General features: G+C 42.8%; 1 protein-coding gene across 2 annotated transcripts in view; it reads left to right on the top strand.

The window, feature by feature from the left end:
* HEATR1 (HEAT repeat containing 1) overlaps positions 1-16,733 on the top strand; it is a 1,158,897-nt gene that overhangs the window by 192,488 nt on the left and 949,676 nt on the right. For both annotated transcript variants that reach the window (XM_069607931.1, XM_069607932.1), the window contains exons 11-12: positions 797-914; positions 8,873-8,980. In XM_069607931.1, coding sequence (XP_069464032.1) covers positions 797-914; positions 8,873-8,980 — 226 coding nt within the window. The remainder of the gene's footprint in view (positions 1-796; positions 915-8,872; positions 8,981-16,733) is intronic.

Below are 16,733 nucleotides of genomic sequence, written 5' to 3'. Positions count from 1 at the left end.
TCCACCGCAGAAACACTAATCAATTGGTCACTGAAGGATTTAGGAGTTTGAATCCGGTGGTTCAAATAGTGACTGGGGGGCATGGGTGCTCTAAATCTGGGATACATGTCTTTTCAACTCCAGACCTCTGCCCTGCCTCCTGTGAGATTGTCCTTCAGGGACCAGCGCAACTCTACCCAAGCTTTGCTGCTCACATTCCTTTCGACTGACAAGGGCCTGCAGTATGAACAATGGGAGGTTGTATCTTAATGAGCGAGATGACCTTCTTTCCCACCGCCTGGAAGAGGAATGGGAATGGGAATGAAAATATGCGTGAGAGCTGAACACCTGACCATTTTCTAATAGCGCTGGGTCCCTTCCATGCTAGACCCAAGTCCCCAAAATGATGGTGCTTCTGCACATTTCGCACTGACGGTATCTACCATCCAGGACCCCTATATCTATAATATCCCTTGCACACACCTCCCCCCAAACTACCTTATGTTATCCTTTGTAGACTTCTTCACCGCATGGCTCTCAGTGCGAACCGCTTGGGAGGTAGAGGGAGCTGGACATGCACCCCAACACCTGTCAGAAAATCCATCTGAGCATTTCTACTACCTTGTTGGATCTGCTGTTGCTCTGTTTCATTTCCATATACTGCAATCGGCTCCCATGTTCTGTTCAAAAGTACACTGGATAATGACATCAACCTTGAGGCTCAGCAGGGGTGGTTTCCTAGCAGTCTGGGCTTTGTAAGGACAGGATGTTTTGTTGATTCAGCATGTTAAACACTGTTTTTTGTGTGACTTTGTAGGTATCCTACATCTCTGGACTTGGTGTTGGAGGAGCATTTGAAGGATGTTACAAATCAGACAGAGCAGGACCTTTTTCACCAGTTTATTTCACTATCTACAAGTGGTGGAAAATATCAGGTAAACTATCCTTTAAAAAATGACTATAAAGTTTTAGTCCTGCTCAATTGTCAAACAAATCATGTTTCAAACACAAATTGTAAATAATTGTAAAATGTCTATATAAAAAGATTGTTCAAGCCTTAATCTCTGCGGCATCGAACAACACGGCCAAACTTTTCAAAGTCTGTAAGGAACTGGCCAATCCTGCAGCAGCCTCTTCTTCTGTCACACCCACCCAGGACCTTTGCTCGGCCCTGGCTGCACACTTCACTGCAAAAACCCAAGACATCCTTTCCTCTCTCTCCTCCTCACCACAACCAATACCTCTGGAGCCCCCCTTGGCCCCTCCACCACTTCTCCTCTCCTCTCTTCTCTCTCTCCCGTCACACCTGATGAGCTCGTCAGACAAGTCCGGTCTTTAAAGGCTTCATCCAAGCAGCAGGGCCCCAGCCTTCCAAAACCAGGAAGGACAACATTGACCTTCTCACTCCAGCCATGGCTGATCTCTGCAATCTCTTTTGACACTGGAGTTTTCCCAACTTCTCTTAAACACTCCTTTGTGTACCCTCTACTTAAGAAACCCTCTGCTGACCCCCTCATTCCTGCGAACTACCGCCCTATCTCTTAACACCCTGGCCTGCTCCCCCTCCCATTGGTTGCTCACGTCTTGTTAAGCCAAACATTGCAACCAGGAGGTGGGAGCATGCCCATTCACCAGAGGCCCACAACGAAGGCCCCTGTCTGCTCCCTGTCCACTACCAGAACGCTACTTGTGGTCTTTTCTGCACCTGAACTTCCATGATGCTATCTCACTGTTCAAAGAAATACGGCCTACCTTGACACTTGCACCTCCTTAACTATGGCTTAGTTCCCTCCTTCTGGACTCGCTCCAACCCTCTTTTGACTTTCACTCTTTCTCTGCTTTTTTCTCCAATGTTTACATTCTCAATTGCATTGCGTTTTTGCGGCCTTTGCTAGCATCTGAACCAAATTGTAAATTTCAAGTCTAGCTGTGGTTTGCATATTGGTTAAAAGTCAAATCTTGCTGTTTTGCATTTTGGTAAACTATCTGGGTGCTGTAATGCAGCTGAAGATTCAGCTTGCAGATAAATGGCACATGGTAGTAAAAAATAAACCACTGGCACCAGCCATTCAAGTGAATCAGTGTAACAGAATCTTACATGAGAAGTGGGATAAAGGAGTTACTATGTAACCCCCCAGCACTCCACATAGGGTGGTGTGTGCTGGACCCACAAAAGAAAAGGTAAGACATGGGTCATCTTACTACTCTTGGGAACAGTAGCTCACCCAAGAAAATGTAGTTAAACATTAAGAGAAGTCCAAGTGACTTCTCGGTGGCACTGCATACAAGGTGCTGTGTCACAATGCAAAAAGCAGATGCCTATGGAGTTTATCAGACTCCATTAAACAGTAAGAAACACAACATTTCCAGTCAGAAAAGAGTGAGAAAAGGCCCACTCGCTCAGGAGTTAAAATTAAAAAGCCCCGAGCCCAGCAAAAGAGCTGGGGGTCTCTAAGGTTAAAGGGAATTGGCACATACATGGAAATTCTCCCTAACAAGTGTTGAAAAGTTTACTTACTTGTAAAAGAAGTTGTTTGTTAACTGTAACTCGGTGAACAGTAACACAAGTTCATGCTTCCCTTGAAAGTGTTCTGCCACTTGTAAAAGTATATAACATTAGTATTCACCTTGAATAGGTTTTGCCATTCTAAAAAGTGTGTATATATAGGTTTTACCTAACTGGAATAGCTGTGTGCCATTCTGAAGAAGTCTACTCAAAGTCTTACCTTCCTTTAGAAACATTCTTGCCATTCTAAAAGAAAGTATATAGTAGGTTAGTTTACTCACCTGTGAATTGGGCCTCCCTCATCCCAAATGTAATGCTGTTGGTTCTACTGTACTATTCCTGTTAGGATATAAATGTATGAGTATCCCCAATTGGGTCTTGCTTCCCCTGACTTTTTGTTAGCCTGTCCAGAATAAGTCTGCATTGGGTTATACTTACCTCTAGGTTGCTGGTAGCAGCTTTTGAAAAGTGTATGTTTTACTTACCATGTGTTAGTTGTGTGCCATCCTAAAAGAGTTAGTTATTGCTTTCCTTAATCTGTGTTGAACTGATCTAAAAAGCAACCCGTAATAGTATATTATAACATTAGGTTTTACCTGCATAGAATAGCTGTGTGCCATTCTTGTAAAGTGTTCCTAGGTGTAGCCGACCTTTGTCTGCCTTGAGCCATCCAAAAATGTTGTAATACGTTCTTACTGATCTTGGACTGTTAGGGAGAATTCTCAAAAATGTGTTCCCTCCACCTTAGAGACCCCCAGCAACTTTGCTGGATTTTGAGGACTTTTTTTTTACCTGGAGAAAGTTAGACCTTTTTCCCATGTATTTTAATGTGATTGTTCTACTTTGTGTTTCTTTTGGTTAAGGAGTCTGCCAAACTCCAGAGGCATCATATTTTACACAGTATCACACAGCACCTTCAGTGACACATGGAAGTCTTTCAGATTTCCCAAGGTTTAAATACCTTCTCTGGGATCACTACTGTTTCCCAGAGCAGTAAAGTGAAATTGGCTTTACTTAGGGTGTGCTAGGTCTAGCAAGTACAATGCTATCTTACAATATAGTGCTGAAGGGGTTACTTAGTACCCCCTGGGTCTAAATGCTCCTGTAACATTTTTTGTTACCCTTTCCCAATTGACTGGCTGGTGGCAGTGGTTTCGTTTTGAACTAACAAGGTTTGCATTTACTGCAACCGTCTACGGACCCAGTAACGTTAACCGTGGGAGCCATCTTTTTCAAAATGGCGTCCATCCATTCTTGCTAAAATGGTGCCTGGTCTTCTTTTTTGTGGAAAGGTCCTTCTAGAGTTTCTTTGCGCGCCAAACCAGGTTTGGTCTCTTTGTTCATTTGCCTTTGGCGGGCTTCAGGAGTGAAACCCGCCTCTGACTCCAGGAAGTGAGGGAGGTGCCCGAAACTCCCTGTGCTTAGTCTCCTAGGAGACTCAGCCACTCTGCTGGGTGAGTGACAGCTAGGCTGAAATTAATGGGAGAGAACTGAATAAAAGGAGATTTTGGCTTGGAAGGCAGAGTCGATCACTGGACGAAGGAACTGAAGAAGAACTTGAAGAGGACGCCTGCTGCAACTCCTGGACCATTGGTTTGCCCGGTGCAGCCCTGCTGCAGTGCCTACTTGCCAAATTCTTATCGAAAGAGAAGCCCCTGCAAGTACGACTCCTCCCTTTGAGTTGCTTTTAAGCTGGCCTAAAACTTTTGGAAGATCTTCTGGACTCCCACGAAGCAGGACTGACCAAGCCTGAGCCCCCTCAGGAGAGTGCGGGACCCCAGAAGCAAAGAAAGTCCATCTTGACAGCCAGGAACCACGCTTATTGCCATTTGCTGAAACCGAGTAGCTGAAACGCGAAACAGCCACTGAAAGTGAAGTTTGCCGGTTGCCAGTTTTGACAGTCCCAGTGCAGTGCAGGAGTCCCCCGACGTCCTCCCTCTTGTCCCCACGACTGAGGCCCAGGAGCAGTGAGATCTGCAGAGCTGCACAGGAACAGAAATTACTGTAGAAGTGGTTAAAACCTCCAACTCACGAGTCTAATCAGCTTGTGGCCTTACATTTGATTCTTCTTTTTCTCAGTCTTCTAAGAACCTGTGCAAAGACTTTTCCATTTGCTCACCTGAAGTGATGCATCCTATAAAGACTTTTGCCTATTGACTTTGGACTAGCCTATTTAATTGAATGACTCTTCCATTGCTATTTGAACGTAATTGCCCTGCTTAGAATATTTGTAATTTCTTGTGGTCTAATAACCTTTGCATTTTACTTTTAAGAGTGGTCTGAATGCCAAAAGTGATATATTATTGTCCGCAGCACCCTTGTTACTGAAGCCACCTGTGGGTGTAGGTTATGTCTGTGGGCCATCCCAAAAAGGTCTTGTCTGTTTCAGAAACTCGGTGTATAGTATTGAAGTATATTTGTGTGTTACTAATAATGCTCCCTTCTAAAGAAGGTTTTTATAACTAAGTGATAAATAAATTATTAATTTTTTATGCAAGAAACCTTGAGTGTAAGAGTTTATTTGAATACCTATAACTAAATCTTTTTAACTCCACTACTGCTCACATTTCCCCTCTTGAGATCAGCCATGCTGCTCAACACGCTACCAAAACTGTGCAGTACAAGCTTATACCAAAGATTGGGTGCTTATAACTGTAGTCTTAGTTGCTTGTAGGGTTCCCAAAGGGTACTGCATTCAAACCTTGTGTAACAACTATATTTCACTGAGCTGAAAAGTAAGTGTATTTGTATATTACACCCCAAGGTCCAACTCCCCTGGAATGACTGTTCTCCTGAATCAGAGTTATAGGTTTTACTATTACTAGAATAAGTGTTCCTCTATTTAGAAAAGTACATTGTCCTGTTGCTTTACTATGTGATTTCTTGCTGAGCGTCACGGTACAACTGCTAGGGTCTAATACCCTTGTATTACTGAAGGTAATCCAAAAGTAACTATTGGTTTTGCTCCCCAAGAATAGGTGTGACCTCTACTGAATGCATATAAAAAGATTTTACTTACCTAGACTATAGGTAGTTCTCTAAATAAGGTCTTTGCTTTGGTCTGTGAGCTTTAAAGGAGTGTTGTGTTTTTTTTAAAAATAATGTGTTGGTACTTATTTCACCTAAGATTTAGCTGGGCCTACTTGTGTTTAACTAAACCATTTATTCATACAATACATAGTGTGTCAGTGTTTCTTTCAACCATTTGTATTGACATTTCTGTGTACTGATTCTGCAGCCCTCTCTCCCTCCTAAAATAAGCCTGGCTGCTCTGTCTACGCTACTATGAGCTCAGGTGGTACAGTCTTATAGTAAGAGTGCAGTATTGTACTGTCTTAGTTGAATTGAATTGTTTTGCTAAGCCCTTAGTTGGGGGTGTTAGGACAGTTTTTCTGAAGTCCACCTAAGGGCTTAGTAAAGCCTTAAACTGAGACAGTACAAGACTCTACTCTTAGTGTAAGGCTATACCACTGGTAAAGGTCCACCAAATTAACAAAAAGGTTCACTGCCACGAGCCATTAAAGGTAAGTTTGTCCTTGTAACATAAATGTTACTTTTAAAATGATAAAGGGGATACTCTGTATCTCCCCCAGCACTCCACATGGGGTAGTGCTGGATTTGCCTAATAAAGTGTAAAAGGGATCCAAAGATCCTTTCTACTTTTTGGGAACTGTAGTTCTCACAAGGTTAGCCAGAGAAAGTTTAAAAAGGGAGCCCTAGGGTAACCCTGCACCAATAGGCACTGATTGCCATACATTATAAAAGACACTATGGAAAAACGACACCCATAAAAAGAGTAAAGGATTCTGTGAGTGTGGAAAAAGGTTCCCACTCAGCGATATAAGGGAAAAATAATCCATCAGTAAAAGCAAAACGTTCTGGGGCTGACACAGGTCAGGAAGATGTATCATTGCTATGAAAATCTTACCTAACATTGGACTTTAGAAAAACTGTTCTAACAATGTAAAAGTCCATGAGAAAATATATTTTTTAAAAGGGTAAAAATCACACAGCTTCCACCAACTTGTCTTATGCACGTCGTAACTAAAAAGCCACCAGGTACTAATTTATTGGGATACAAAGTATCCTACTGCACTTAACTATAAGGTGACCTGTGCAATTGTAAAAATACAAGATTTCCAAAAGAGACAAGGCCTTTCAGTACTGATGGTTTTAGGGAATGGTCAAAACAAGCAAGGGAAGTAAAGTGCAAGTTTTACTGACAACCTAAAATCAACTCGAGACAGGGTTCGAAATAAGCAAAAAGAATGGTGTTCCATCAAAATCAATTGAGGGAAAGGTGCAAAAAGAATCTTCTGATTCTAAATGATGGATAATCATATCACATGTTGAAGGTGAGATTGCACACTACATTGAAGATGTTCATGCGTGTATTAAATCAACTTGTAATCTGGAGTTGAATTGAATACCGAAAATGTTTTTGTTGGTTTTAGATGTATTGTCTCCAGTGTAACATGAATTGTTTTTAATTTTATATGAATTGTAATTTAACATTCTTTTATTCTTTATTTTACTTGTGTTTTGTAAAGGTTTTTTCAAAATCATAAACCATGCTGATATTTATTTGTATACAGTGGTTCTAGTCTGTTCTAAGGGTACCAGTCTGCCAGTTAACTTTACTCGCAGATGAATTCTCAATTCATTACTGTTAGGTAAGAATTTGTGCAGTCACACTGTCTAGGACTACACAAGATTTATCTGCTTGGTATTAGGTAACCCACCTTTTCTTATAAGTCTGTATTACACAAGTTGGTAGTCTGCCCGAGCAGCCAGGCCTATCGCAAGATGGGTAACTGTGAGCACCGCAGCTTCCACTAGATGTTGGCCTATGCACAGCATGTGAATCTAAGCATATACAAGCATCAGAAATACGATAACGGTGAGTAATGTATCCCATATTTATTCATACATCAAGTTTTAGTTAAGCATTCTTTCAAAAGGCAATTGTTTGTACCAGTCAAGCAAACTTTGGAATCACTTTTCAAAATCAATAAAGTTGGTAATTACTCTTTGGACATGCTAATACATTTATCCTTTACACTGAAGTGACTTCAATAACAAGGATAGTATTGCACTTAGATAGAACATCAATATACTTTTTAGACTGAGTTTCAGGAGGGGTTTAAATAGAAAGGTTAGAACATACTTTGTTATAAAGTGAAGACAGTTTGAATCCTCCAATAAAATCTAGGTAAGCCTTTCCCCAACAGTAATTGTTCACCAAAGTACAACCTATTGAGTGACAAGCAATACCAAAGTCAATGGATTCAGAAGAGCGCCTTTAGGAAGCCAGGACAGCCAAAGTCATTTGGACAAAGTCTATAGTTCTGATGCACTTCTTGTATAAACGTCTTTCACAAAGTTAGATAGTACTTTCAGGATAGCCAGCCAGCCAATCAGCACTGGTCTCGTTCACGCACACCTTGAGACAAAGTACAGGGGAGTTTTGGGACCCTTCCTCACATCCTGTCCTTCCAGACACACTGGAGCCAGGGGCGGGCTTCAGGGCTGAAGCAGCCAAAGGCACAACACAAAGGCTCAAACCTGTCTCAACGCACAGAGTAAAAGCCAAGAAAGACCTCACAAACAGAAAATGGTGAGAAAAGAAGACTGGGTGAGCGGGGGGGGGGCAATTGTGACAAAATGGACACCCACGGGTGCTGTACTGCAGCTGAGGGTGCAGCCTGCGTTAGAAAAGCACACTGGTAGCAAAAACGAAACCACGGCCACCAGCCATTTAAAGTAGTGAGGGTAACAAACAATGTTACATGGGGTAAGTAGGAAAAAGGGCTACTAAGTAACCCCCCAGCACTCCACATAAGATGTTGTGTGCTGGACCTACAAAGAGAAAAGGTAAGTAAGATCAATGTCACCTTACTATTCTTGGGAACAGCAGTTTGCCCAAGAAAAGGTATTTAAACCTTAAGAGAAATCCAAATGATTTCAGTGACACTGCACTGAAGGTGCCATGTGTCACCATACAAAAAGCAGATGCCTATGGAGTTTATCAGGCTCCAAAACAGTGAAAACATAAAATCCTAGTCGGGGGAGGGGGGAAAACTCAAGAGGGAGTGAGAAAAAGGTTCGACTCACTCAGGAGTTAAAATTAAAAAGTCCTAAGTGCAGCAAAAGAGCTGGGGGTCTCTAAGGTGCAAGGAAATTAGCACAGAAATGAAAATTCTCCCAAACAATTACTCCTCAAATGCAACCTTGTTCATATGCATGATTATCATTAGGGTGAAAGTTACAATACCAGAAGGTGGCTTGCTCTAAAATTTTTTTTTTTTAAACTTAAATTGATTGTGCATGTGTATTTGTATCTGTTATAAGGGAGTTAGTTAATCATGTTGTTATTTTTGTTTTCAGTTATTGGCTGATTCGGACACTTCCCTGATGCTTAGTTTGAACCATCCACAACCCGCTGTCCGACTTCTCGCACTCCAGCATCTCAAGGGTATCGTTGAAACATCAAAGGTGAGTGGGTCTCATCCATGTGCCTTGGATTACAATTACTCTGAGACTGAATGTTCCTTTTACTAAACACACAGCAACCGGAATATAGCAATCGCCCCTCTGCGTTTCGGGGGGTAGGGGGGGGACAGAGGTGCAGAGACTGGGTACCAGCCCTTTGCTCGGGCCTCTGTGTTAGATTGGATTTCTATCCACTGGCCATTAGTGAAAAATGTATAGGAGGCCATCCTAGTTAGTGAACAGGGACAACTCTGGGAGCAGTAGCCAAACCAATCAAGGTAGTAGGGAGAGTAGTCGGGGTTAAGTCTCAGGAAGGTGTGAGCCTGGTCAAGGGTCCACAAGTAAGTAATTAAGAATTACACTTGGACAAATAGTTATAAAATCACTCCATTTTTTTTTATGGCCAAGCAAATGCTATTAAAATGACTATAAGCTAGTTATAATATCACACAACACTCGTAATAAAATACATTTCTGATGCTTGTGAATCTGCTTAGAATCACATGCTGTGCATGTAGTCCGACATTTAGTGGTAATCGCAGAGTGTTGCATCTTGATTTTTGAAGTTCGAAAAGGGACGTCGACCTGGGCGTGTCTGTACCACTATCCCTACTGTTACATGTAGTGTACCCGAGATACCCCAAAAGGTTTTTTCCACCACAATGGCCGGTAGCGTAATGCAGCGCTCTTAGCGTGCTGCAGATATATTGCTATTATATTGTTTGAACTACAGTCCAGCTTTTGATGTACTTTCGAGGTCCTTTTGACTGTTTAACTCTACCGTCTGAAAACGTCCTCTGGATTCTCGATGACTGGCTGTGGCCTTCAGCTTCAGTCTTTCACCTTTGACAGTAGAGCGAGTGGGGCGTGGGGGGGGGGGGTCTTATTCTCAACATTCTTTTTCATTAGTGAATGATTTTTCTTGTACTTCCCTTTTCTTTATATCTGATGGCGAGAACTCCATTTAAATGTTGTCCTTACTATAACAGGAAGTTCCCATGGAGGTACGCTAACAGTGTAACAACTGTTTGCCTTGTGACCATGACAAACGGCGTTGCAAGGACTGTTGACTATTGAAGCCTAAGATGCTGAAAGAATGGCGCACTAGGCAGTGGGCGAATCAACACCCTTCTTACGGTTACAGCTATGGTGTTAGCAAGGGACAAAATGGAAATAAGGCGATTTACCTGCTGGAGCTGATGTACCTCCAATCCCTTGGGCTGGAATGCCATTAACCTATGGCAAAATCACAAGTGAAATTTGTAAACTCTGCATGGGCATAAACACCTCAGGTAGAGTAAGGACAGTTGCAGAAGGATCTTGGAATCTTTTGTTGTGCAATCTCACGGTGGAGTTATGGATATGGGTGACCCTGACCATTCATGTGTGGGAAGCAACAGGATTCCTCGTAGCTGCACAATGTAGGCACCTGTTATAACAATTTAGTGGTACATACTGTTTACATCATTGCTGTTTATGCAACTGTTCAAAATGCCCAACATTAAGAGTAATATTGAGCAAAGGAGCGGACGTTTCTGCACAATATTACCATTGTGGGTGTGGTTTAGGCTATGAGTCTTGCCAGCTGATGCTTAAGGTAATTTGAAATGTTTTTAACTCCGTAGAGTTTTTTTGAGCTATATGATATATGATATGACATTTGTAACGCGCCTATACACAGGTGTTTCAAGGCGCGACGAGGCAGGGAGGGGAGGAAACAAGGGGAGACAGACAACGATCCTACTAGGCCAGGTGTCATTCAGATCGCGCAAGTGCAGGGGTGGGGGAGGGGGAAAAGTGCAAGGGGAAGGGGAGGGGGGGAAGTGCAGTACAAGGTAAGTGGCGTAAAGTAATAAATAAATAGGGCCAGCTGGTGGCAAGTGCAAGGTAAGTGCAGAACAAGTGCTGGAAAAGGGGGGGGGGCTGTAGGGATACAGAGACAGTCCCGCAGTGCAGAGGGGTTCCAGGGCATCAGTGCAAGTGGAGAGTGGCTGGGCCCAGGACCGAGGCCGTTAAGAGTGGTCCAGTTGCAGAATCAGTGCAGTTTCAGTGAAGAATATTAGCTGTTCAGCAGGGGAGAGGGAGAGAGAAAGCAGAGGCAAAGAGGAAGGTTTTGAGGTGCTTCCGGAGATGGTTCTCCTCAAGTTTCAGGGAGGCAGGAAGGCTGTTCCAGAGGGAGGCCCCTGCCGCGGAGAGAGATCTCTACCCCCAACTCGTTGCTTCGAGAAGCGGCTGACCCTGAGGGAGTTGGAGGCGGATGATGTGCAATACATGATGTGCCATTTGTAACGCGCGTATACACATGGGAACTTTTTGAGTTGTGTGGGTATAGATATACATGTCCTGCTCTCGTTTTAAGTACTATTTCACAGCAAAAGTCTTACCCTGTATTTAAAATATAATGAATGTAAAGATTACTTATAAGCATCACAGCTATTCATTGCGTGGCGTACAGTTGATTCTCCTGGTAGTACTGAGCGTGTAGCAGAATGTCATCAAAGACTCATAATAAACCAGCAGGGATGCCATTTGCCTGCTTAGAACTGAACAGCTTCTGTAAAGATGGCTGAATGGATATCTTTACGGGACACCTTTACAGCTGTGAAACAGTGTGTACCTTTGGCACACCGTTTTTGTTCTCACCCTTCTATGTCTTTGGGTATCCTTTCAACTGGTTTCTTGATGCACTTGCGCATTCAGATTTACTGTTTGCCATTTTAACTTCTCTATGATGTATTTCATGCTTGCTCTGGGGCCAGGGAGGGAAAGTAGTGCTTGCTTCTGAATATCATTTTAATGACACCTGCGGTAACTCTGTGCGCTTGAGTTAAGCATAGGCATGCATTTAATATGGTAAAATTATGCATCATTTTTATCCTTTTCTTTTCTGAAGGGAAAACTCAAATACATTTTTGCAGCGGTTTTAAAAATGCATGTCTTGTATTTGAATATAAAATAGATTGCAGTTGTTTCTATTCAATACCCACATACACTGTGTTAAGCAAAGATAATGTGAAGTTGCACCAATAAAACCAATTAGGTTTTGGCTGTTTTGCATATCGTAGAGAAGGAGCCAAGTACCCCCACCTCATTAACCCCGCCCATAGTGCCTATATGTTGGGAGCCAGACTGTGAGATACGTGCATCACCAGTGAAAATACTGATACCTAGGAGAATCTGGGAAGCAAGGTTCCCATTGAGAAAACCATACCTGCATATGAGACCATATGATGGTCATTTGAATGAAATTCCGGAGGAAACAGGACAAGTGAATGGCGAAGATGAATGGTGACGTCGCAAAAAGCAAGACTGACCTGCATAGAAAAGATGCAGAGACGAGGGAATATAGGCAAGTCTAAAAGGCATCAAGAAAGTATCGAAGATGAGTGACATTTTGGGATCAAGACTAAGATATTAAACTGTTTTTACACGTATACATGCAAAGAAATGCAAGCAGATGAAATATTACTCAGGCTAGCTTTATAGTGAATAGTGTGTGGCATGCAACAACATAAATTTATATGGGTATACACTCATTTCGCCAACCTATTTTTGGTCATGGGACTTCATCGCCGACCCTTTCATCGCCATCATTTTTATTTAAAAAAATTCTTTTAGGGGGGGGTGTTTGTGCGGGTTGGGGTATGATTATCTAAGTAAGGGGGTGGTTTGGGGTGGCGCAGCCCCCACATCATTAAAAAAAAATAAAAAATGTTGGTGATGAAAGGGTCGCGATGAAAAGTACCACGACCAAAAATAGGTCGGTGAAATCACGTAGAACCATTTATATGGATATTGGAGTCAGAGAATGGATGTTTCCACTACGTACAATAGCAGAGCTCAGCAAAAGAAGGAAGGCTGCTTTTCCAGTATGTCGCAGTTGGAACAACAAGTGAAGTAAAGGCGAATCTCAAAGGCAAGGCTGGGTGAGCCAAGAAGTCAAGGCCATATCCGGCTGGGATGAGCTGACATTGGATACAAATTGTGTGAAAGAATGAAGCTCCTGTTCAGGAGGCATGGACAAAAACAAGAAGACGTCAGAGGTCTATTAGAAAATAGTATTCTATCACACGAGAAACTCGATTTTGTGGTTTTCAGTCACGTGGGGAGAAGTTGGACGAGCATGATGGTCACACCTACACATGAGGGCAGAGCGTGCCTTCACGCCCCTGAATTCCCCAGAGCAAAGCACACTCCCAAGGACAAGTTCAAAGTCCTAATTGACAGCAGACCACTGAGGTGAAGATGGATGGATGGATTGATGGATAGATGGATGGATGGATATATTAATTGCTGGGAAGCTATGGTTAAGATGAGCTCGCCAGCACATGGACGCCCAGCCTGCGTGCTGTTATACGTAGGTGGTAAGGTACTAACAGAGGTTAGAAGCCAACCAATGATAGAGGACCACACGATCAAGGGTCCTATAGTTGTGTAGCCAATAGAACGTTGTGTTTTCAGTGACGTTCATAGTGACATGTGTAAGGGAAGGGCTTAGTTGCCCCACCTGATAAGAAATTAATCACATTATTCCACTGCCCTAGATGAGTATGGATTATATTCTTGGATGATCCTGTTAGACCCTTTCACACTTGCCACTAGATTTTTGTTGTTTGCCACGTAGGATGACGTTAGTAGTACGTGGGTTAATGTCACCTATGACAATTTTCTGTTATATAAACAAGCTTTTTTATGAAATGCATTGATTGAGAAGATGGAGCAGATGTCCGTTGTACTCCCTGTTTTAGATGATTGATATTAAAACAGTTATCCTTTTGCCAACTATCGAGTCGTTTTGATTATTGATGTTTGAATAATTTCTGCATCACCCAGCCATCTCAAGGGTATTGCTACCTCATCTTAAAGGGCTGGGAACTCCAGTTCTCGTGGTAGCAGTGAGAGGATGGTTAGATACCCATCGAGCGAAGTAATTTTTGGGATCCTGGAAATATCGCACAACTTCTACCATTCGGCTGAACGGATGTGAAGCTCCCTGTAGATGTCGGTTTAGTGTAAAGCAAGTCTTGTACAAGCTAGGTTAGACGGGTCCCCTTGTTTTCACTCAGAAACCCCTCCCGGTGTCTAAAGGAAGCTGAAGGAACGGAAGGTTGGAGAGGCTGAGGAGGCGTACGATCCCGAGAGTCGAAGTTGAAAAACCCGAATGGTGAGTAAAACTGAGTGAGGTGGCAAAAGTGTGAATGGGCAGTGGGTGAAGAGAACAATAAGGGGAAAATAAGTAATGGAGGAAGGTGGGGATAACGGAACTTGAGAATGATGAGTGTTCAATATTCAGTAAATTGACATGAGGAGAGGCCAAGCAATTAAGAAGTATCGCGAGGAGAGGCCACGATAAGAGTACACCTCGATACCTGCATTTTAAAGAATGGTCAGAAGGAATCGCCCATAGAGCCTTTTAAGGGTGACGTTGGAGACAAATATTGTTTAAAGGGGTAGTCCAGTAAAAAATGTTATTTAAAAAATAGATGGGGAAACATTAAGAAAAAAATACTAGCACTTTTTTTTAAAAACTTCCTATTTTGAGCTATTCAAGCTCAAAATTCGCAAAAGCAAGCAGATGGGCGCATCCATTTTGTGAAATGGATGGCCGCCTGTGCTGGCTTTTGATTTTGCGGCACTAATAAAGGAAAAGCCAGCCAGCTGTAGTAAACAAAAGCTACCGCCGGGTGGCTTTTCCTTCATTGGTGCTGTACGCGGAGGACGGGGACCGGAGACCAGAGCAGGAAAGCTGCAGCTGAATCTCGGTAAGTGCTATTTTTTTTTTTTAAATAAGCACTAGCTGCGTTTTTTTTTCTAAGTTTTCCGGGCTGGAGGAGCCCGGAAAACTTAGAAATAAAACCGCAGCTTTAAAAACGTATTTATGTTTGCGGTCGCTTTTGAAGCGACCACAAACATAAATACAACGTTGTGTTTGAAAACGCTGTGGTTTTTCTTTCCGAGTTTCTCAGGCTCCGCCGAGTCGGAGGAGCCTGAGAAACTCGGAAAGAAAAACCGCAGCGTTTTCAAACGCAACCGCGTTGTGTTTCTGCCTGCTGTGGCTATCACTTTGGGTCTCCGGTGCTCCCCTAGGGGAGCACCGGAGACCCAAAGTGAAAGCCAAGGCAGGCAGAAACACAACACGGTTGTGTTTACATGCCGCAGTGTTTCTGCCTACAGCTGATTTCCCATTTGGGGCTCTCGGGCTCCCCACAGGGGGCCCGATAGCCCCAAATGGGAAATGCTAAATGCTGCAGTGTTTCTTCCTAAATCTGCTTTCCCATTTGGGGCTCTCGGGCCTCCCGTGGGGAGCCCGAGAGCCCCAAATGGGAAAGCAGATTTAGGCAGAAACACAACGGTGTTGTGTTTCTGCCTGCCTTGGCTTTCACTTTGGGTCTCCGGTGCTCCCATGGGGGAGCGCCGGAGACCCAAAGTGATAGCCACAGCAGGAAGAAACACAACGCGGTTGTGTTTGAAAACGCTGCGGTTTTTCTTTCCGAGTTTCTCAGGCTCCTCCGAGTCGGAGGAGTCTGAGAAAGTCAGAAAGAAAAACTGCAGCGTTTTCAAACACAACGTTGTATTTATGTTTGCGGTCGCTGCAAAAGCGACCGCAAACATAAATACGTTTTTAAAGCTGCGGTTTTATTTCTAAGTTTTCCGGGCTCCTCCAGACCGGAAAACGTAGGAAAAAAACCGCAGCAAGTGCTAATTTTTTATTTTTTTAAAATGAATAGCACTTACCGAGATTCAGCTGCAGCTTTCCTGCTCTGGTCTCCGGTCCCCGTCCTCCGCGTACAGCACCAATGAAGGAAAAGCCACCCAGCGGTAGCTTTTGTTTACTACAGATGGCTGGCTTTTCCTTCATTAGTGCCGCAAAAGCCAGCACAGGCAGGCATCCATTTCACAAAATGGATGCGCCCATGTGCTTGCTTTTGCGAATTTTGAGCTTGAATAGCTCAACATTTTACATAGTAAGTTTAAAAAAAAAAGTGCTAGTATTTCTTTTTTAATGTTGCCTATCTATTTTTTGAATAAAATTTTTTACTGGACTATCCCTTTAAATACTAATTCAAAGAGATCGATACAAACTCGTAGGAGCATTTTTTTAGAGGCTGGAGAAGTCTTGAGGAGAAAGGCTAAGATATATGTGGCCGACCAAGTGCGTTTCTCTGTTTTATGTGATTGTGTAATGATGATGAAATAATAGACGACATTGATAAATGCAAAAAGAGACACGCGAGAGTTAAAGAACTAAGCGTGTATTTAATAAATTTGTATTGATGGTGTTTTTTAGCAGATTAAAGTAAAAAAAAAACGTAATAATACAGGGTTTGGAGCCTGTGTCGATTGGTGCACGCTCATGTTTTGTTTTCATTTAAAAGTATTATTAAAATTTTCAAAGAGTGAACAGTGAGTATTGACAGTCAAAAAGTGACACGTCAAAATTGAGGATATTACTAGGCTTATACATTTTTGTAAGCCCGCACCTGAGCTTAGACAGTACAGAGTAGAATGTGTTATAGAAAACGCAGACAAAATGTTCATGCAATGGCCACAAGAGGATCGTTATCGAAGACAGCTTTGCAGCATATGATGATATATTTGCATGCTGAATATAGGGGGGAAAAAGTTAGACAAACTACTACCGAGCTAGTGCTCTAAAAAACATATCAGCAGGAGAGAAGACACGCCTCCTGTAGATTGGACACTTAATATATGCAGAGAGGGGAGTGAGGAGCCCTCCACTCCACCCGTCGTGCCT

The sequence above is a fragment of the Ambystoma mexicanum genome, chromosome 4q (assembly GCF_040938575.1).
Source record: "Ambystoma mexicanum isolate Mex_15411 chromosome 4q, UKY_AmexF1_1, whole genome shotgun sequence".
Taxonomy (NCBI): domain Eukaryota; kingdom Metazoa; phylum Chordata; class Amphibia; order Caudata; family Ambystomatidae; genus Ambystoma; species Ambystoma mexicanum.
Note: the sequence above shows the minus strand (reverse complement) of the source record. Positions and strands in the feature narration are given on the sequence as shown.